Consider the following 24,533-nt stretch of genomic DNA (forward strand, 5'->3'; position numbering starts at 1 on the left):
GAAATTTGAAATCATTTAAAAATTAAATAAATGTTTATTTAAAAAATATTAAGGATATTAATAACAAAATATATTAATATTAAATAAAGTATGTCCAATTTTTCACAAATTATGCATTGCAAAACAAGAGTATTATTCTGTAAATGTGTGACTTGTTTTAAAATGTTTAACCATTCAGTGCCTTATTAACATACATCGGTAACACATATGGTCTCATTTGTTAATGCATTAGCTAACATTAACAATAAGCAATATATTTTTTACAGCATTTTTAAAAGTTCATGGTTCAGAGTGGATTAACTAACAACTTTTGATTTAAACATTTAATCTATATTAATAAATGATTTGAAAGTATTGTTTATTGTAACGTCAAGTTAACTAATTATAATCAAATGAGAAGTGATGAAAATGAGATAATGATTAAGTATCTATGTAATTCAATTCATGGATTTTTAAATGTATTTTAAAATGTCCAAATGCAAGTTTGGGTTCACCATACCTGATGATTTGCCTTATGTCATCATGAGCATGAAACCAAAGGAATGAAACAAAACTTCACTGAAAATTCCATGACTGGGAATGACAACAATCCTGTGTGAAGTGCACTGAAAGTGAAAGTTCCCCTGGAGGCACAGGAGGGCGGTGCCTCAAGTGAAAGGAGGTGGAGCAGCTTGGGGAAGTAGGCGTGACTTTGAGTGTGTGTAAGAGAGTAAATATTTTTCACTACTGGTGGAACCTGTCTGTCTGCTTCACCGGAGACACGGAGACTCAGCCTGAAGTGTATGACACAAAGAACAGCGGAGAGAACAAAAACACATTTACCAGCAAGAAACCAGAAAGAATGCTGGACGGAGCAACAGTCTGGACGTAGACCAGGATTGGAGATGATTTAGATGAAGACGACATGCGATGTGTTTGTTTACGTGACAGGTGCAACGGTTTGTCTTGAGTCTGAATGAGGCAAGTGTGTTTCTGAGGACCTTTAATGGGTAGAAGCATCCTGGATATGGGGGGATGTCAGAGTTACAGCAGCTCTGATGAAGAGGATGTCAGCGCTCTGAAGGCAAACTACACCAATGTCAGCCTGTTCAGAGTGTGAGTATATACTGCACCTACACACACTAGACAGACAGTAATATAAGGAATGCACACATCAGACAAATGTCTGCTGAAGAGATAAGTGCCAGAATATCTTCAGAGAGAGAGAGAGAGAATGTGTGTGAGCATAGCAGTAGTTTCAGTTGGGCTTCCTGTTGGAAAAAGGCTGAAAGTCAAAGGAAAATTCCACAATTCCATGTGTGTTTGTGTGTGAAAAACACAGACCCTCTGCACAAGGGTTTATGGGTAAACACACCTGGCGCGGCCCATGTATTTACATACTGCACACCCGTGAGCATGAGTGCAACTGGTCATTTTTAAGAAGAAAATGCACTGCTTGATTAGAAAGTGTTGTCTAAAACCAACACTTTCTCTTTCACATAAGCATTAAACATGAAATAGCCATTTAAATTAAGTACCGTGGTGGTAATACTGATATAGGCATATGTATTTTCATATGTAATCGTACAGTTACATGGCACTCGCATATTATATGCAAAAAAAAACAATGTACATCATAAATACCATTGTATTTGTAGGTACGTCACTCTAAATTAGAAAGACATGGCTCTTTTACTTGTTAATATTTTAAACTGCTGTATCTAATGTGCCCTTTATCTAATAGAATCTAACCTCACATCAAGGAAACACTAAAAATAACTAACCATTCAAATTGTTTGTTTTTTTGAGTTTCCCACTAAATAAACATGAAGTTACACACAAGTTATTTATTATCTATGACTACAGCCATAAAATCTTTGTAATGCACATTTTATGCATACATATACACACACATATATATAAAAGTGTGTGTGAGTGTGTGTGTGTGTATATATATATATATATATATATATATATATGTGTGTGTATATTAAAAGTGACCATATTTATATAATACACTTGCAATAATAATAAATACTTGCATCTATATTTCTTTTTGAAAAATACTAAAAAAACATTACATCATTACAAGGCCTGGTGATGAGATGTGCTGCAGGTGATGCCTGAGGGATCTTGCTGAAAATACCAGTACCTCTCATCAGAGTGGCTGATTTAGATTAAATCATTCGATAATGCAACAGGGAGTGATGAGAATCTCATCAGCTTGAAAAAAAGGTGATGCTTACATCAGTACGTAATGAGCAAAAAGCTGAACCTCTATGTGTGCAATATACAAAACTGCAACAACATTTGTACATTGCACAAGTGTGGCATAAGTATCCAGGTGTTTTTGGACAACCATATGGCAGATATTCCACCTCACAGCCTGTTTTAATCAGACAGGTCAAGGCCACTGTCTCAAACCTCCCACCACACACAAACACACACTATCAGTTATTTCAAGGCTGAATTCAGAGGTCTGTTTTCTCTTCGTTCACACACTCAGCGTGTGTGTGGTTTTTCTCATTTGCATGAATGAAAATTACAAGCGCCGTCTACAGTAGAAAGCCGCACTCTTTCCAGTAAGAACGTGTTAATTGCTCACTAATGCTGTCGGAAAACAAAACCTCCTTCAGCACATACAGTAATCGACCAGCCCCATGTGCACACGACAAACTAAATCAAACTGAATCCCTGTATGTCCTTGTGTAACGTCACACTGTGTGTGTGTTCGCAAACTGTTTGCTATTTGCTCAACAGCATAACTACTTGAACACAAATTAACTAGCAGACAAGCTCGCTGCAAAAGAATTTCCCATTTCCCATCGCAAAGCCAGTCTGCCTTCATACTGCAGCTATATATCAGCACATTTCAAATAAACCTGGCATTATATATTAAAAATATTGTTGGCTCCTTAATTAATTGCTTTTTTCCTTTTTTATAAGTCACTTTGGATAAAAGCATCTACTAAATATTGACCCTCCATTCCTGGTGATATTGTGCACAATTGATTAGTGTTTAGTGTAAATTTACGCATATAAAAAGAGCTTTTATCAAAATGTAATAAATTACTCTGCTGTGGATTCTCATCGAGTATCCTGTTGACTGTGTGTTTTGACAGAAAGAATAACAGTCTATGTATAGTCCCGTCTGCCGAGGTCAAACCTTACCTTAAAGATCACTTCCTGTCCAAACGCATCACTGATCTCGACCTTCTGACCCTCTCTGCCCTGCCGCACGGCCTCGACCAGCAGGAGTGGATAGCAACAAACAGTGAGTATTCAAACACACAAATGTAAAAAAATTAATGCCAGAAACAACCATATTCAAATTAACTAAAACTAATATTTTTGAAAAAGTAGGTGTGTGTGTATATATATAGCATAAATTAAATATACGCACACACACACGAGTCAAAGTGCACATAATGCCAGTTAAACACCCAGTGATTCAAATATGACGACACACTCAAAAGTGTCATCCGAGTGAGCAATGCAGGGCTGAAACAATACACTAGAGACAGAAACATGTTAAATATTTCTCAACATATGTAAAATGCTCAGAAACGCGTAAAGGAATGATGGAAATGTGTTGGGCTTGGCTCACATATCTAGACATTTGAATAAGGGCTGGTCTGTAGCTTAACTTATTCTAACCTGGAACCACCCACTTACAATAAAAAAACAAAACAAATACACAACAAAAATAGTATGTACAAAGAAAAAAGACAGGTCGAGACAAAAGCAATTTTTGTTTGCACTATGCATCAGATAGTTTGGCAGAGGTCTGTGGGTTTGTTAGGCTCTGTGTGTGTAATGTGTGTTAACTCATCTTACCATCTCTTCCAGCGGTGTCGTTTTTCCAGCACACAACCCTCTTCTTCAGCGCTCTGTCTGATTGTTGCTCAATGACCACGTGTCCAGCAGCCAAGAGCTCAGGAAACATGTGAGGAGAACAAACACACTTCATTACAGCTAGATAAAAGAGACTAATAACTTAATTCACAGCTTAAATGCAGGCAGAAAATGTACACCAAATACTGCCTAAGCAACAGTTTATTATAGTTAACAATACAACAACACAACAGGAGTAGCTCTGCAGTCAATATGGTATTTCGATGGAAACTACACTGTAAGACGAAGACCGGATTAAACAAACTATAATAAAAAAAAAAATTATGAAATACTGAAGATGAAATGTAAAATATAGTTGTGGTTGTTATTGCTAGTTTATTTTTAAATATGATTTGTCAAGCATGGATGAGTATCAGCATGTGACAATTTTTTTTTTAAATCCCTTATCCATCATTACATAAGTAAATTTGTTGTCACATAAAACAACAGCAGTGACAGCAAAAACACCAAGAATAGTACAAAAATGCAACTGTATAATTAATTCATGCCGCAGCACTATTACAGTAAATATACAAGAGATTACTGTGATAACACAGATCATTATAGTGATTTTACATGCTAGTCCTATAATAATCATCAGCTGCAAAAAATACCACTGTAAAAACCTATCTAAAATATTGCATGGTTGCAATTGCAATTTGTTTGTCTTTTCAGTTTGTATGAATGGACAGACGAACAGGGGAAGAAACTGAAGTGTTCAGCTCCCATCTACATCGACTACGCCTTGTCCTACATCCAGGAGATACTCACAGATGAGCGTGTGTTTCCCATCAAGGCTGGTATGTAGTTCTCACAATCACAATTTGCCTTAATGAGCTGAAAATGATTTGAACACATAGAAGTGACTGTGTTTAGGTTCAGCGTTCCCTTCTGGATTCATGTTCCTGATACAGAAGATCTTTGTGATGCTCTTCCGCACGCTGGCTCACCTGTTCAGCGTTCACTACCAGGACGCCATCGCCGTGGAGATACACCCGCACCTCAACACGCTCTTCACACACTTCATCACCTTCAGCCACATGTTCAGACTGCTGGAGCCTTCAGAGACGGCACCGATCGACGAGCTCTTCGCGGTCCTCACACACTGAACACAAGGAATATACACGTGAGGTCTTCACATAAAAGCAAAGCATGAGTCTGTGAATCATAAAATTCACCTAATGGACACGTGCAAGTGAAGACCACGAGACTGTAAGTGCACTATTTAGGACAGCTCCTTTTTTGATGTTAGATGAAGAATCCCTTTGATGTTTTGACGCAGTAGAATGTGTCTGATTGGACCGTGCCAGCTGTGAACATGGGCCATCTGCTTTCAACGAGATGCAATTCTTAGGAATCTGGGAGCACTGGGAGCTTCCAACTGTACTTTGTAAATTATGGCAGCATTCCTTCTTGTTGTGTTAGTCTGCCACACTGAATGGAGAAAAAAGCCCTGTTTGGGAGGGAGAGAAAATGCTTTTCCAAAAAGATAAACTGAAAGAAATTACTACTTTAACTCATCAAGGATGCATTAAATTAACTAAAAGTGAGTGGTTAACCGTAAATACATTTATATAGTGTTACAAAACATTTGTTTGAAATAAATTGTGTACTTATTCTTTTCATCAAAAGATCCTGGAATAAAAAAGTATCAGTTTCCACAAACTAAGCAGCAGTTTTCAACATTAATAACTGATGAAACATCAGCTTTGCCTCACATTTTAAAAATATATATTAAAACACATCTTAAATTGTAATAATACTTCCAAATATTACTGTTTTCATTTATTTTAGATCAAATAAATGCAGATGAGAGACGCGTTTCATTAGAAATCTTACCGACCTCAGACTTTTGAACCGTGTATTTTTTAATTAATCTCAAATAAATCATGTCTTAATCAGAAACGACGCGTTGATGCGAAAAAGAAAAGATTTGTGTTTGTTTTCCACAGTTTTTATCCAAACCAGTCGCGACTCATCGATCACATGACTCCTATTTCCGTAGCTCCGCCCATTCTGAAATCTCATTGGTCTAAAATCCCGCTGAATATTAATCTAAATGTCCCGATTGGCCGCGTGGCTTCTCCGTTTCCATTGAGCACCGAGAGACGAAGTCGCAGGAGGTACTGAGAGAAAGTGCTACTGTACACCATTACTGAAATAGAGTGGGGGAACTATGACGTCACTCTGTAGGCGGATCGGCTGTTAGCATGAAACTGGTTCCCTCGACAAAAACCCAATAGGATTTCCCCATAGGCTTTTGGATAATCGCAAAAAATAAGCTCTGTGTTCAATCATAGTTCATGAAACTTACACGTTTTGACCATCGAGATAATCTTGACAAAGTAATACATATTTTATGAATTTTGAAGCCTAAATACAAGCGCCAGAACTAAAAAGCTAACATTAGGCTATAAACGAACTACAGCACCTCTACAGTCGCTCTCCTTCAACGTCACCACCACCAAGTTTCCGACCACTTTTAAACTTATTTTAGAAACATTTTCCATGATAATTATTTACTCTGGATGAATTTTAATCCAAAAGAGCACGAGACTGTAAAAGCGGGTTAGAATGAGTTCCTGTTCGGCGTGATGACGTTAAATGTCTCCGACAGCGCCTGTAGTCCCATTTAGCAACCGTCTTTTTAAAGAAACGTAACAGCTTTAAAAAAAAAAAAAAAAAAATCACGAGTGGGGTGTAACTGGTGTGTTTTATGACGTAGAATAAAACAGGAAAGTATCTTGAGCCTGTGTAAACCACGGACCTTATTTAAGGGATTTAACCAAAATCCCATTCAAAAAACCCATCGACTCTGGGATGATGGAACCGGAAGTGCTAAAATGCTAACTCGCTTCCGGGTTTTCGCCTACAAAGTGACATCATAGTTCCACCACTCTATTGTTCCGTATCATTCACGTTATTTCACACGCATCATTTTTCTGGCTTGAACAATCACAATGATTCACACAAAACGCCTCTAGAAAGACACCGATAGAATGTAGCCATAATATACTGTTGATGGTCTTATATGGGTTTAGTGTTCGTTCGTGTTCCTGTATGTTGAAAGATAAAGAGAGAGATCAGATGTTTCTTCTCGATCCTAAGCATTCATAAATGAACAGCCCTGAGGATATTAGAAATATTGACATGAATGCACACCGCTGAGAGCTGGCCTGACTGGTTCCCAAGAGGAATTAGATCCGTTTATACACACACACCACACACACACTCTCTCCCTCTCTCACACCACACAGACACACACACTCTCTCTCTCTTTCTCTCTCTCTCACACTCACACCACACAGACACACACACTCTCTCTCTCTCACACACTCTCACACACACACACACACACACACTCTCTCCCTCTCTCACACCACACAGACACACACACTCTCTCTATCTCTCACACTCACACACACACACACTCTCTCTCTCTCACACACACTCATACACACACACACTCTCTCTCTCTCTCACACTCACACCACACAGACACACACTCTCTCTCTCTCACACTCACACACACAATCACTCTCTCCCTCTCACACACACTCATACACACTCACTCTCTCCCTCTCACACACACTCACTCTCTCCCTCTCACACACACTCACTCTCTCCCTCTCACACACACTCACTCTCTCCCTCTCACACACACTCACTCTCTCCCTCTCTCTCACACTCACACACACAATCACTCTCTCCCTCTCACACACACTCACTCTCTCCCTCTCACACACACTCACTCTCTCCCTCTCACACACACACACTCACTCTCTCACACTCACACACACAATCACTCTCTCCCTCTCTCTCACACTCACACACACAATCACTCTCTCCCTCTCACACACACTCACTCTCTCCCTCACACACACTCACTCTCTCCCTCTCACACACACACACTCTCTCCCTCTCACACACACACACTCTCTCTCTCTCTCCCTCTCACACACACACACACTCTCTCTCTCTCTCCCTCTCACACACACACACACTCTCTCACACACACACTCTCACTCGCTCTCTCCCTCTCTCACACACACACACACACTCTCTCCCTCTCACACACACACACACACACACTCTCTCCCTCTCACACACACACACACACCACATTCAGCCATTGTAATGCAGTGTATTTGTTACCTTGTCTTTTTTATATTGTGCAAAGAAGGAACTCAATTCTGGGATGACAGACTGTTACATTTGTCAAACACACAAGATAGTATATACTGCTTAAATTCTACATCATTCAGTAGCCTATGCAAAATGTTTCAAACAGTAGCTAGACTGATGAATGCTAGACTGTGGTCACATGACCTAACCACATTACATGTTTTTAATTCCAGTGAGTGAATAATTAAATGAACAAATCTGTTATTTTGCATTTTAAGTCCATGTGTGTGTAAAAATAAGTTTATAAGTTCAGTCAAATGATCATGACAAGTAAAGCGCATGGCATGGTAGGATACAGGCCAGTGAAGTGTGCTCTGTTGTATACCACACATTTAGGCTAAGGTAGAATATCAATTCATGCATATAAAGAAAATATACATACTATATGCTGTAGATACCATTTCTTCAAACACTCCTGGAGGAGCAACAAATACACTTGATGCTGTACTTTTCACAGGTTTAGTCTGATATACTGTAGCATACTGCTGTTACTAAATGGTACGAGTAGTATGATACCATGCATTTCCAAATGCTGACTATGTCTGTGTCCCAATGTGCATGCTATCCATCCTAAATTCTATGTGATATTAGTCATTTTCAATACTATTTAGAGTCGATAGGGTGGATAGTATGCACATTGGGACGCAGGGTACGTGTCAAAGCATTAAGTGAACATAAATGTGTTAATCCAGCAGGGGGAAGCAAAGGGAAACGGTCACTTTCACCATCCACCACAGGACCAACACACTCCTATTACCCTAAAATCTGCTGAACACTAGAGTTATGGAGATTTAAAACGCACACACACACACACACACACACACACTTAAATCAAAAGACTCGACTCCAAAGGGCTGTTAGCACTACATTATGAAACCTTGTGAAGCAGTGTTTGGATAAGAAGTTGAAATAAAGACTTTGACCATTGAAACATCTCATAAGTGCACAGATGTGATTGGTTGATTCATCTTTCAGGGCACCTGCTGATGGACTGAGATTGGCGGAGTGAACAGGGAGGTAACGTACAGTAAAGTAATGTAACTGTGCGCAATAGACGACTGGGTCTTGTTCCAGTAAAACACTACAGTAATATCAGCCTCTCAGTGACTCTGTAAAAGAGTTTTGACAGGAAACAGAGTCCATATTGTGTTTAGGTTTAAAATTGTGTTGGATCAAAGGTACTTTTCAGGGTACAAAATAGGACCCTCAAACTCTTAGAATATAATAATCTACTTCAGGAATTCAAACTAAATATTGAGTGTTCATTTTAAATGAGTTTTGCAACCTGTAACCAAAATGAAGGACTGTGTAAATACATTTTAAAAACGTTTATTTGTGTGATTGTATTTCCTAGCAATAAACATACATTAAAAATAATAAAACAAAAATAAAATAGAAATACTTACACTAAAATAAGTTAACATGGTTCCAAATTCAGTCTAAATTGGAATAAATATAATTATTAATGATAAACTTATTTTTTGCAAAAAAAAAAAAAAAAAAAAAAAAAAGTTTGTAAACTTTGGTAACGGGATTGAATGGTTCAATATTTGTTAAAAATTCAGAAAATGGGTGGAGATTAATTACTTTTTAAATTTTTAAAAATGCAGCAGAAAGGATGAAATTGATGTAAATTTTGTAAAATTCATGGGTGGTGTTAATTTTTATTACTTTTTAATACTAGATAAAAAAATATCAAATAGTGTTTTAAAATATGCTATTTATTTGTGCATCTATGGTTAAAAAAAATTAAATGCTCCATATCTGGAGTGAATTGGAAATATTGATCTGATTTAGATGGATCAGAGATTAATCTAGCTCTCATCTGAATTTAATCAGGAACAATACACCATTTGAATTCTACAATATTATTTTAATAGGATTATAGTAAAACTGTGCTGAGTTTCATATAATAATAGTGTATAATAATGAAGAGAAGAGAGACACTTGGACAGACACACAAATATACACTTACACACACAAGCAGGCAGCTCTGTCTGAGAGAACTGAGGCATGAATGCAAGCGTATCCTGTTGCTGTCTGACCCATGACGCAGAACAACACACACACACACTCACACACACACACACACTCACTCAAAGTCAGGAGGCGTCTGCAGAAACCAAACCAGTTCAAGGGCTAATGCTAATTATTTATATTGCATGAAAACATGAGCGTTATATCTTGTCCTGAAAATAATTTACAACCACAAGTCACAAGAGTAACAAAGAATAAAGCAAATGCACAAAAATTTTCATATTTTATATATTTGTACAAAATACATCTAGTAAATTAAACCAATAAAATAACTTTTTCCAAATAATGAGACACCCAAGTTTGACAATTTATGAGACTGAGATGCAATAAACATCCTAAGCTCTTAAACATACAGACATGTGCCTCTAAACACACTGACATAAAACTTGACATTTATGCAGCTAAGCTATAAAAACAATCATGTGAAATGACAATTGAAAACACTCGTTTAGTGCTAATAAAAGATTTAGACAATCGCATTGCTCCAAAAATCACACTAAGGCCAAAGTATAACTGTAAAATTACCTTAAACTAGATTCATAACAGAGAAACGGAAACACGCGAGCACCAGTCCCACTCGTGGAGTCTCATCTGTGACTGACTCTCATCAACATCACCTCAATTGTTGATGATACTCTCCAAAATCCTCTTTAAAAGAGCACAGGACACAGTGACCTCTATAAAACCAAACACACACTTCTGTTATTGTATCTGACCTTTAAATTAAGACACTACGTCTCACCTGACAGCACAATTATATTTTTATATCATGACACATAGTTAAAGGCCTGACATGAGCTGAACGCTTGAAACAATATTTCCCTCGAGAACCAGCGTTCCTACAAAAGTCTCATGTTCCTATAAATATACTTGAATAAAAGAGAACAGTGTTTTAAAGTCAAATCCTACCAAGAGCCAGATAGGATTTCTATTGTATAAATATTGTATTTTGTGCACAAAACACATGAAATTCTTTAAAAATTTTAAATTATTTTACCACAACATTCTATCTCTTGAATATTTAAAAAAAAAAAAAAAAAAATATATATATATATATATATATATATATATATATATATATATATATATATATATATATATATATATATATACATATACACATACACACACACCTTGTACCAGGTTATTGGCTCATGCTGATAATTAAAATAATGACCAAACACTGGCCAATTAATCAGTTACTACCGCACCTTCATCCAGGATTGCTCAAGGATTGCTAAGCCATTGTATGAGCTCCTCCAGTCTCGGGGACCAATAGCCGCCGTGCAGCAGATCAAGTCTGGCAAAAGGGGAGCACAGGTACCATCACGTGCTAGAGTAGAGTGGACAAGTGTTCACCAAGGTGTGCTGGAGAGACTTATCGAGGCTTTAACCAGCCCCCCAGTACTAGCTTACCCTAATTTTGAATTCCCATTCGTACTTCATACAGATGCATCTGAACAAGGACTTGGAGCTGTGCTATACCAGCAGCAAGACAGCAGGCTCAGAGTCATCGGTTACGACTCCAGAACATTGACCCCAGCCGAGAGAAGATATAGACTTCATTCTGGGAAGCTGGAGTTCTTGGCCCTTAAGTGGACGGTTTGCAAGAAGTTCCGTGATTACCTGTTCTATGCACCACATTTCACAGTATTCACTGACAACAACCCATTGACGTATGTCTTAAGTACAGCCAAACTCAATGCTGTTGGACACAGGTGGGTGGGAGAATAAGCAGACTTCAAGTTTGATATTCGCTATAGACCAGGCAAGGCAAACGCAGATGCGGATGTGCTCTCTCGCTGGCCCCTGGACATCGATAAATATGTGACTGCATGTACGGAAGTACTGACAGAGGAGGTGGTCCGGGCCACCTCGGAGGCTAGTCAAATAGACCGAGAGAATGATGTTGCCTGGGTTGCGGCTCTTAATTCCCGTCAGGAGGGTGTTGGGTGGCAGGATGGAGAGAGTGCCATGAAACTTGACTGCACTGAGTTGAGGACAGCCCAGAGGGAGGATCTCAACATTGGCGAGCTGATAAAACTGAAGGAAAGTGGCAGAGTTGACACCTGAAATGAGAAAAATTGCTAAGGGAGGCACCAAGAGATTAATTGGGAAAATTGGTTCTCCAAGATGGAATACTCTATCGAAAAACCAATGATAGATGCCAGCTTGTCCTTCCAGCTAAGTTTAGGCAGCTAGCCTTGAGACAACTACACAATGACATGGGTCATGTCGGAACAGAAAGAGTTCTTGACCTAGCCAGGAGACAATTTTATTGGCCATTTATGAAGGAGTTCAAGCACTATATCACCCAGCAGTGCCGATGCATCAAACAAAAGAAGCCGGCAATGCAAGTTAAAGCCCCAATGGGAAGTCTCACTTCAAGCTGCCCATTCGACCTGGTGTCGATCGACTACCTGCACCTGGAACGAGGTGGTGGATATGAGTTTATCCTGGTGCTAGTAGACCACTTTACCAGATTTGCCCAAGCGTATCCGATAAGGGACAAGTCTGGATGAACAGCTGCTGAAAGAATATTCAATGATTATATCCTAAGATTACAGCCAGGAGACCGATTTCTGGTTCGGAACCGGAGTGAACGAGGTGGGCCTGGCAAGTTAAGATCATACTGGGAAACAACAGTGCACATTTTCAGAGTAAGAGTAGGAGATGGTCCAGTCTATCAAGTGTATCCTGAATCTAGCGGAGGCCAAAATCCGGCGGTGATACGTACCTTGCATCGGAACCTTCTTCATCTGGTTAATGACCTACCTGTAGAGCCGCCACCTCCAGAAGCCAATGAGTTGCACCGACCTAAAAGATTAAAACAGAGACAGGTGAAGTCAGCAGAAGAGCCGAAGGGAGCAAGTTCAAATGATACATGTCCAGAAGACAGTGACACTCCACAAACTTACTACTGGTTGCGGTCACCTTTACAAAAGGGGTTCATGAGGAGAGGATCTGTATCTGAAGACTTGAAGACTACAGGAGAGACGGCAGGGGACTGAGGAACAGCACTAATAAGCCTGTAAGGAATAAAAGAGCCACAAAAGAATAAATTACCTGTGTCCGTTGAATCCCAAGCAGCAAGAGAATACTTACCTGTGTCCATGGAGCCTCAGCCATCTGATGACTTTCCTGCTATGCTGGAACTAGAAGGAATGGATGGAGAGCTGGAAGAGACAGTGCCTGTGGAGAGAAAAAGATAGATGAGTAGTCGAAGAGAAGAGAGTACTGAAAGTGAAATTGTGAGGAGATCTAAAAGAGAAAGAAATCCTCCCAGGTTCTTGACCTATTCTTCCTTGGGTCAACCCAGTTATGAACCACCTACTGAAATAAGTGCAGTACAGGTGATGCCGGGTCAGAGACTGCCATATTATCCTCATGGGGTGCAGGGACCAGTTTATATGACATATGCTTATGCCCCAGCAGTACTCCCCAACCAGATAGGGTCTTATTCTGCATTATCACCCTACTCGACCTATTGATGGATATCTCAGAGTAAAAGAGACAGACATGAATGTAGAGACTTATATAGTAAACTCTCACAAAAATTCACTTTTCTCACATTTCAGCAGATTTCAAGATTTGTGTGTGAGTTAAAGGGACAGTGATGTCTGGAGCAATTTATTTTGTTGGGGAGAGTGTGACACCCTGAAAGTTTGATCATATGTATTTATATGTATATATGTTGGATGTGTAGGTTTATTCCTTGCAATTGATTATTTTAATGTATGTATGCATGTTATATCTATCTATCTTTGCTGATGATTTTCTTTATGATCAGTACAACTAACTTGTGAGATGAAATATCCTAGTGGACAGTTTGGGTGAGACGGTGCGTGGTCCAGGGTTGCTATGGTAACGGTGAGCAGCAAGAGACTGTCATTATTAGAGCGGCTCAACTTTGAATAACAACTCAACTTTGTCCGTCTCATTATTTGTCAAATAGGTGGGTAAATCCTGTCACAATGTATATATAAATGTCAAGATAACATGTTACAAGTGTATGTACCAGTTAAGCGAGGTAATGTGTGGTTTAAGAGTTAATTAATAGCAGAAATTGTATCTGCTCGTCATAATGGCCTGGATATGTTATATATTAACTTCATTGTAACAAAAAATGCTCCAGCACGCTGAAATCTCATATGTTACGTTTTTTTGTACTAAAGTTTAAAAAGGGGTATTACTAATGAATTCCTTTTGTATGATTACAGTATTGGTTAAAAATGTTTGTTATACTCATCAAATGTAAATGTTTATTTTGTATTACATAGAGATAGCTGAAAACCTTTTGAATTTGAATATCAGGATAAATTTAAATTATTTTGTCTTCTGGGAAACATAAGTATCTTCTTCTGAATAGCTTCTGAAAGGCAGTAGCCTACTAAATGAAAAATATGATATTTAGGTGAAATAAGAAAAATGTACACATCTTCATTCTGTTCAAAAGTTTTCACTTTTGACTTCAACTGTATATAAGCTATACATATAAATATATTTAAAATACATTTATTTTATGACCTTTGTAATCTTATTACATATAACTCAAAATATTACATGAATTATGAAAGTATAATCAAATATGTGCGTGTTGTAAATATGAAAAAATTAGCCTATCAATACAGTTATACATATCATATATTAGCATATTGGCCACGCCCCCACTCATTCAGTATGGTAGAAAATAGCAAAAGATGTGCTCTCTAAAATAAAGCATGACAAACAGGGGCCCGTGGAGTCTCAGAGGAAAGCACAGTAATCTACGGTGATATGACATTAATTAGTTACTGTAAGGAGGATACTGATTCATAATAACTGCTTCAAGCCTGAAGTGCAGCATGTGGAGTGTCAGTCTCCTCCCTCTCGGTATTTAAGCATCTGCTCCATCCATGAGAGACTTCAGTACAGTCAGTACAGAGAGTTTCTCCAGCCAAATCAAAGTCCTTCACACACAGGAGCTTTAAAAACCGCGATTTCAACAGTCTTACACACTGTGGAATTAATAATATGAAATGAACTGGATACATCGGTATCCTCTACATTTTAGTGTGTCTTTTAAAGTAAGGAGTGAACAAGTTTCTTCTCTCTTTAAAAGTAGCTTTTCGTTAGAACTTTGTGAGTGAATGACTCTCTCCTCTTCTCTCCTCCACAGCTGCGCGTCTCTATCTGAGCTGAGGAACATAATCTCAACATTATTCACTGGGACTGTAGATGACAACAGACTGCGATCATGAAATCCCTGCTGCTCGTCTGTGTGTATCTGCTGCCTCTGCAAACACTCGCGCTGCCACTACGCAACAGGTGAGAGACCTCGGACGTGATCACATCTATGCTCCATGGCTATATATTATAAAAACACTCCGATCAATATTAGTTCTCATTAACTAATGCAAACAAATGAAACCTTACTGTAAAGTGTATTACCATTAGGCTACTCTCTTATATAAACAGACACAATGCAGACATCACATAGATTACTAAGTTAAAGTTTAAGTATGCATGTTCATGGCAAGCCATTTTAACATTCATTACTAGTATCTATTGTTAGTATTGACCGTATTTGTTAGTAATACTTTTTTGAATTGCTTGTATGTAATCTAATAGTGAATTTTCATTCATTTTTGTCAAGTAGTTCAGTAGTTTTTATAGCAATTGTAATTAGTATAATAGGAAATATTACTAGGTGGTGTGAATTGAGTTAAATTGGGACACTTGTTTCCAAATAGATGGCTCGGGAAAATGGCCAAATTATCCTGAATTAACCCTACAATACCAGTTTGCCACAAAAAAAAAATTGCCACGCTTAAAAGATACTAGATGCTACTGATACAGTCACTAGTAGCAAAGGGAGCTAGGTAATAGTATGTAAAGATTAAGTATAAATGAATAATTTAATACTAGTCACAATTGAAGTATTTGCAGGGGGGCATGGGGGGATTTCCCCCACTATGGTCTATGCATCCCTGCCTCTGCTGAATTACTTTTATCCCCGGTGGGGATAAAATGATTCGTGAAACGCACTATGTCCCGTTCTGATGAGTTGCGATACGCGATCCGACTGGAGCGCTTCGAAACAGTGAATCATTTTGCGATGCAATGGTTTAACCGACTTTCTCTATATAATTTATTCGCTGTTTGAATCACCGGGAAAATGAAATCATTACAATTAATAGGTCTAACTTACAATGTTTTTTTAAATTGTGATCACGTTCATTTCCGTCGTATTAAAAACATTCCGTGATGTGACACCCATTTACTTGCCAAAAAATGACGGATTTATGATGTGCGTTGTTAACAGATTATACTAACATTAGGTTAGGCTATAACGTTACCCTGGAGAGAAAAAGGTTTTCAAAAGCATCCCCCCCTCTGATTTTTTCCACAAATCGCACCCTGAGTACTAGTGAAATTGAAAACAATACTAGTCACTATTGGATTACAGTACTAGTATAACGGAAGATTAATAAGACTAATAACAACAATACATAGTAGTTGCAGAATATATGTTGAAATGGCTTGCCACGTGTATGTGTGTGTGTGTGCACGCGTGTGGGTGTGACCTGTAGTTCTCTGTGAGATAATGTGTGTCACTTGACTGTCTGCATTTGGCACAGTGAGCACAAGAGAGACGTACGTGCCACCTGTAACGTAGTTTCTCGGATTTCCCCATCGTGACCACTTAGTCATGATATGGATCAGGCTATTTCTAACTCTGACTTGCAAGATGCAACATTGAATCATGTCTGCAACACAATACACATTGCATTACTCCTAAATTGGATTAAATATAAAGTATTGAATTAAGTGGCATTAATTTATATGAGCACACTTTAAGCAAAAAGTTTCACAAAATTGAAATGGTAAAACAATAGATATAATAATAGAAATGTTGCAAAATGCACAAGTCTTTAGACACTGGCTTTTGGTTGAGGAACTGACTTCATATATAAAGCACATACAGCAGTCACTTAAACGTAGTTGCTAAAATATGCTGAAAAAGCACTATTATATTTGTTCATATAATTCAGTTTCAATTTTATTGGTATCACTTAGCAAATACCTTTTGAGGGTCACTTCATTTGTTGTAATGATGTCACCTCTGATCTCAAAGCCTGATTGAACACCATCTCAGTGTCTCCCCCTCCTGGTGGGCAGAGGCTCGTTCCTTCACTGAATAATGAGACTGTGGCCTTCAAAAGTGAAACAAGCTTACAGAATGAATCTGAACACGCAGTGTGTGCCTAATGTGAGAAAAGGTCAAACAGACGGTGTGAGATCACAAACACCAAGTGATTTAGGACTTTAATGTTCAACTGGAAATTAAATCCTCTTTTGCGCACACACTCGCACAAGGGCACAATGAATTTATGTAAGGTGGATTTAAGCAGTTGCCCCCACCAAATTAGCCCCTCTAGCACTGTTTTTAAAAATGTGCCTCTCAGAGAGTGGATTGCAACATCATTCTTAACAGTTTGTGTGATTAAGATTGGTATTTGTGCATGCTAACATCTCTTTCAGGCCCCATGCAGGGCTCTAATGTGGGAACGCTTCTCAACAATCTCTCTCTCAAACTGAAACTTCCAGACTTCCTCCTAGTCTTCAGAATAAAACATCACAATGCGTCTCCTATTTGTCCTCTACAATCCAAGAGACTCTTCACCCTGTGTGCTGTCTTCCATGTGTGAGTGTGTGTGTGTGTGTGTAATCTAGCACCTGAGACTGAAGTGTATGAATGGAGCAGTGAAACAGTAGGACTTAGGGGCAGAGGCTTAGAAGGGCTTATGCTGGGACAAAGTGATTGAGTAACTGTGCCTGGCTGCTGCTCTCCGGCCTGATTTCAATTCAGTGTACATTTATGATGGACAGGGGCGTTGCTTATCTAATCATGTGTACAACTGCAACAAAGGGTGTCAAACTAATTAAGATAAGAAGCTGGATTTCATCACGATAATGCAAAGGAAACCAATTACAAAATGCATGTAAAAGAAAGAAAATTATAGAACTTGAAACAAGATCAAAGGAAAGAGTTCACTGATAAAAGAACTCCTGAATTTGAATTAAATTTGAACTGTGCCACCAAACAGGATGCTGAATTGGATTTTTACATTTGAATTTAAGAATGAAAATTTAAAATAACACATTTTTAAATGTTGGCTAGACAAAGGTTTGAAAATGTAGAATTTTTTTTAAGGGTTTATAGAAGACAGAACAGAATGATAGAACGGTGATCGATAGAACGTCAGATAGAAAAACAGATCAACAGAACAATGTATAGAACAGTAGATAAAACAATAAAACGGTGAACAGTAGAAAGACAGAACAACAGATAGAAAGGCCAACAAAACGACAGATGGACAGAACGACTGTTCAAATGACTATAGATACAGTAGATAGATAGACAGATAAACATACAGAACGACAGATAAATAGAACCACCAATCGGCTGATAAAATGGCAGATAGAATTACAGATAGATAGAATGATAGACAGACCGACCAAACAGATTTCTGAGCCACAAAATAATCAAGCTGACAGTGTAAAAGCTCTTAATGGTGTGGGTGTGTTGCTCAGGAAAGGCTTGACAGCATTTAGGCTGATGGTGACCTTCACAAGAGGGAAAGCAGTGTGTGTTTTGTTTGTGAGCAGTGTGTGCAGTGAATGTTAAATGAGGAGTGTGTTTTGGAAACTCCAATGATTCCGAGCTTTTTCAGTCTTTCTGACTCTGGCCCACATTTAATGATATGTCCAAGCAAGTGGGAGACCAGCAAACACACACACAGACCTGTACTGACCCTGAGCCCCGGCGGTCCCACATCTCCGGTTCTGCTACAGACTCATTAGAACTGCTCCAACACACACTCCAGCCCACAGTGGTGCTCGTGCAGCTGAAGCGAGTTTAAAGCTGAACGGCATGTAATAAATTATCTACTTCAGTCACATCTCAATTATGCATAGTATAGCCCAAGTTTAGCAGATACTATAACTACATCATTTGGTACCTAAAAGACTTAAGCAACATATTGCTGCATAGTATTACAGTACCAATTTTGAATTCTCTTCATTCGAAATCACTTATGCCCCTCGAGCCTGCATTTATTTAATCAAACTAGAGTAAAAACAGTAATATTGTGAAATATTATAATTTAAAAGGACTGTTTTCTATTTTCATACATTTTCAAATGCAATTTATTTCTGTGATGCAAAACTGAATTTCCAGCATCATTACTCCAGTCTTCAGTGTCACATGATCCTTCAGAAATCATTCTAATATGCTGATTTGCTGTTCAAGAAACATTTATTATTATTAGCAATGTTAAAAAATGACATTTTTTCAGGGTTCTTTGGTGAACAATGTTCAAAAGAACAGCATTTATTTGAAATAGTAATCTATATAAACATTATAAATGCATTTACTGTCTCTTTTGATTAATTTAATGCATCTTGCAACTATAAAAGTACTAATTTCGCTCAAAACAAATTTAAAGTGTATAGAAATGTAGAAAGGTATAGTATCAGTCTTCAAATCAAGCGCTAAACAGAGGTTTACAGTGGACCCATGATATAACCATTAAATGCTCCTTATGACCAGAAACCCACAGTGAGCGATCGGAAGTGTTTTTGAAACTTTGTGTAGACCGTGAAAGTGATTGTGTATGTTATACTACAGCCAGTCCAGACTAATCCTTTTCAGAAACATTCTGATTCAGATTAGATTTAAAGTATTACCCTATATCCCACACTAATGCTCAACATAAACACAGCCTATAACACCCACTGAAAATTACACTTAAATACATACATACACAGATACTCAAGTATCATACTTAGGAACATTTGTTATTAAAGTTATATTCACAAACATAAATATATAAAATTCAAATAAACAAACAAATTTAAGAAATTCAAATGCTGTACCAACAGCCAACATTTCAGGAAAACTGCAATACAAACATCATAAAAAGAAAATCTCACATAATCTCCCTCACCTGCAGGTTTGGCAGGGATGTAGATCTCTGCCAGGTGCATGATGGGTATTAGTGCCATTTTATTTATGAGCTAGAAAACACAAAGCACAAATCAAAGGTGTTTAAGCAGTCTGGCATGTGAGTGTCTGGCTCAACCAACGCCACGGGATTGCCTGACCGGCTGAATAATGGTAGATGTTTGGAATTTATCTGGAAAATAATATTATTAATGTGCTGCTTTGAAACTATTTAAACTCAGAAATCACAAATAATTACAAATAAACAACCCCCCCCCCTCTAATCATCAAATTAAATGTGAAATTTTAAAGCTAAAAAACTGAAACAGTATTTTCTTGTAAATAAATAACTGATTTATATATAAAATAACTAAATGAATAGCAAATATAGTGCCAAACAGTCATAGAATCCATCCAACACGGTGCAGAGACCTCAGTCTATAAATTTTACATCCCCTCGGTTTAATTTTTACCAATATTCTAACAAAAAATGAATGCTCTGAATGTCTCCTGAGGAGCCAGACTTGAAGACAGGGAAGCACGTGAAGGAGTGTGTGTCCTAGAGCGAGGGAATATTAGTGCATGCCACAAATAACTCGGACTACAGCCAGAGTAACGCTTGACTAATAAGAGGCTTCAAATAGTCCACCTAACATGGTCTTAATGCTGCCAAGCCACTGAATTTAATACTTAAACTACGTCAGCTTCTATGTGAATGTCTGAATGATGTATTTCAATAGATCTGGACAATGCATGCATGCATGTGCTCCACTGGTGGTCAACCAAACGATTTCTCTTTCTCTCACCAGATTGAGTTTTCCCAGCAAACCCGGGAAGCTTCCAGAAACACAGGGTGGTAATGCCATGGAAACCATCACCATTCCTTCAATAGCTTCGAGTGCCGGGGCAAGAGAGCGTCATGCCGTCTGGAGGGCCCTCCTGCATAAAGGACCCCTGGCTAAACAGACCAACACACTGGCTAATCAAAACAGGGAACATTTCCGGGAACGTCGTCATGTCCTCAGAGGGTCACGAGGTCACCCGCAGGGTCAGCTGATGCGTGTGGGATGCATCCTCGGCACATGCCAGGTACAAAACCTCAGCCACCGTCTATATCAGCTGAACGGCCAAAGCGGACGGCAAGATGCGCCAATCAATCCCAGAAGTCCACATAGTTATGGATAAGACTATGAATGACCACACGGTAAAAACCTATTCAAAAAATGTGACTACAGAAGACCACCGACACCAGCGGACAACCAATCAACAACTGGCGTAATCAATTTACAGGCGTCCTGTCATGAGAAATGGAATTCTCTTGATCTTTTGACATAAGAGTCATTCAAGTCTTACTGCAACTTTAAGAACTCTAAACTTCTTTCCCTAAACAAACATTTATTGAAACAAAAACAACTCGTTATGAACTTCTGCAACTTTGACGTCATCTAACATTAACATACGGTATGATCGCCAACATTAACCTGCAAGCGTCTATTTAAATGTTCAGAAACTTGGCCTTGACTTTCATACGGAGTAGTAAGGAGGATGTGAGATATTACTCCTAAACACCAGAGGAAATTATGAGAAGTGTAAAAATGAGGGAAAATTTGAGAAACCTGACTGTGTGTAGCACCCATCTCTGCAGATCTATCTGACCTGAACAGTCTGAGTTTTCATTTCAGCATGGATTGTTTAATCAATCTCTTTAATGTCTTAAAGCAACTTTGGAGCCAATAGAAAAAAAAAAAACAACTTTGTGGATCTCAGGGAAGAAAATAAAACTGTAAACATTATATGTCCCCCCTTTAACAATCAATTGTCCTTTTCTAAAGGTCTTAATATTTCCCACTTTTGATACTTCATGCCCTTCTGTAATGAAGTGACTTGAACCTTCATTATCTTTACAGTAATCCCACACCGTCTCTCGTTCTCTAAGCCAGGACAAATCGCCCTTGACAGAGCTCCAATGTGAACATCTTAAGAGTAAACATCCTGTATTTGGACACTTAAACTGTACTTATTTATGAATCTAACTACATTAGATAAAATATCAAACCAAATGGTTATTTAAAGGAACACTCCGCTTTTTTTGGAAATAGGCTCATTTTCCAACTCCCCAACAGTTAAAAAGGAACTGGGTGCAGCAAGCACAATGATATTACGCAGCGCCTGAAAATAGTCCCCAGCTATATCATAACTAGTTACCTAGTTGAGGACTACTTTCAGGCGCTGCGTAATATCATTGTGCTTGCTGCATCCATGGTATGGCAGCAAAGTTCCTTGATTATTACGCCGGAATGAGAGTATAGTTCCTAGCCATATCGGCCTAGAAAATCGCAAATATTCATTTTCCATCAGTCTTAGTACACGATGTAACTACAGAAGAGTCAAGTTTTAAATAGGAAAAATATCTAAACTCTTTGGTCATTTTTGAGCAAGACGCTAATGGTCATATCAGATTCAATGATCTATGCTAAGCTAAGCTAAAATGCTACCGCCAGACCCGGAGATCGGCTGAATGGATTCAAAAACGGTAACTCTCAACTGTTTAACTCTTGGGTAGTTGGAAAATGAGCCTATTTCCAAAAATAGTGGAGTGTTCCTTTAAAAGAATGATAGCACAACAAGTTTGTTAGGTTTCAAATTATAAAAAACAACAACTGAATTGAAAACAAAATGTATTTGAATTCTAATTCAATGATTATTGGTCTTGTCACAATGATGTTAATCCTGATACAGTACGTTGCCTCTAAAAGCCCCATATTTGTGGAAATCAGAGGGCTATTTTTTCAGTGAATAACTGAAGTTTTATCAAAGTTGTTCAAAGATGTTTAAAATTGTAGTTAGTTCTGAGAAAAAGCTCTGTATTTTCTTGCCGGTACCATTTGGTTTGATGTTTTATCATCTTAACAGTAACTGTTTTTAAACCGGTTTCCGGAACTCTCCTTCCATCAGCCATTGGCTGGACAAACAGATAGTCCCGCCCTAAACTCACACTATTGGCTGAGCCAATGTCAACTTGTTGGGCCGCTCAGACCAACAGAGTAATTTTACAGGCGTCACAGACTCACACCGTTTACACTCTTCGGGGAAATGAAAGTCTTACTTATAGCTGTCTCTGCACTTTACACTAGGATTGGACAAAGTATTTTCACTTTGAAAAATTACACACAGCCACTTTAAGTGTCCACATACCTTTTGGGACCACTGTATATTCTCATTTCAACTTTTAAAACGTCAAATCTTCATCCATAAAGCTCTTAAATTTTCAACACTGTCTGATCGTGTATGTTGCACATGCCAGTCTCACAACATAAAATCACAAACACAAATAAAATATGGGTGACAAATATAAACAATTCTCTGGCCAAACAAACACACACACCTTCAGTTTGTCATAGTGCCAGTGGTGGAATGTCTGCTATCCTTATGTTCACATATAGGTCAAATGTTTCTATTAAACAAAGCACTTTAAAAGCAACATGATCAATCACCTTTAATGCCACTGACTTGAATGGAAGAGATGTTATTTAATTCTAAGTTAACAAAAGCTTGTGTAATATTTTGCAAGTGTATAATGAGTGTTTGTAGTTATGTGTCAATGCTGTGTATTTGAATATGATTTAGCCGTTTCAATAAACAAAACAAATGCAAATGGTTATTGTTTTGTTAGTTAGTGTCATGTGGGCAGCTGTAATAGAATGCAAACACATATGCACAGATCATTACCACTGTGACCTTCTGAGTCAGAGCGACACCAGTGATATCAATAGCTCAGCATGACCCAAAAACAATGTGACTCGGCTGGCATACTGCTTTCATAAAATCAGCAGAAATATGATAAAATCCACCAATTTGTAATAAATAGTTGCACTGCCATTCACTACCAAAAGTTTGGGGGTGGAAAGATTTTTGAATGTTTGTGAAAGAAGTCCCTTCTGCTCACCAGGCTGCATTTATTTGAGCAAATATACAATAAAACAGAAGTATTATTAAATATGGTTTGAATATATTTTAAAATATAACTTATTCCTGTGATGCAAAAGCTGAATTTTCAGCATCATCACTCCAGTCTTCAGTGTCACATGATCCTTCAGAAATCATTGTAATATGCTGATTTGCTGCTCAAGAAACATTACCTATTATTCTCAATGCTGAAAAAAAAAACAGTTGTGCAACTTAACATTTTTGTGGAACCCATGATACTTTTTCAGGATTCTTTGATTAATAAAAAATACAGCATTTATTTGAAATAGAAATCTGTAAGACTATAAATGTATTTACATAAAATAAATGCATCTTTGCTAAATGAAAGTATTATTTAGTAAGCAATCTGGGCATTGTTGCCTATTGTTACTGTACTAATACTGAATTTCAGATAGCCTGCTATTAATTTGACATATAGTGCTTTTTACTTACTGGAAGCAAGGCTTATAAAAGACATTATTTA

General features: G+C 38.0%; 2 protein-coding genes across 2 annotated transcripts; both read left to right on the forward strand.

Moving 5' to 3' along the window:
- The first annotated feature begins 681 nt into the window (after nucleotides 1-681).
- LOC306888062 (MOB kinase activator 2-like) lies at nucleotides 682-6,541 on the forward strand. The gene is made up of 5 exons (XM_079446184.1): nucleotides 682-1,095; nucleotides 3,102-3,253; nucleotides 3,829-3,925; nucleotides 4,549-4,673; nucleotides 4,750-6,541. The coding sequence occupies exons 1-5, from the start codon at nucleotides 986-988 to the stop codon at nucleotides 4,980-4,982; spliced, it is 717 nt and encodes a 238-aa protein (XP_079302310.1). The 5' UTR covers nucleotides 682-985; the 3' UTR covers nucleotides 4,983-6,541.
- Nucleotides 6,542-15,331: 8,790 nt separating this feature from the next.
- adm2b (adrenomedullin 2b) lies at nucleotides 15,332-21,268 on the forward strand (the record flags this gene model as incomplete). The annotated part of the gene is made up of 2 exons (XM_079446246.1): nucleotides 15,332-15,402; nucleotides 20,893-21,268. The coding sequence occupies 2 exons, from the start codon at nucleotides 15,332-15,334 to the stop codon at nucleotides 21,266-21,268; spliced, it is 447 nt and encodes a 148-aa protein (XP_079302372.1).
- Nucleotides 21,269-24,533: the final 3,265 nt, after the last annotated feature.

This window comes from Barbus barbus (genome assembly GCF_936440315.1).
Source record: "Barbus barbus genome assembly, chromosome: 22".
NCBI classification, from domain to species: Eukaryota; Metazoa; Chordata; class Actinopteri; order Cypriniformes; family Cyprinidae; genus Barbus; species Barbus barbus.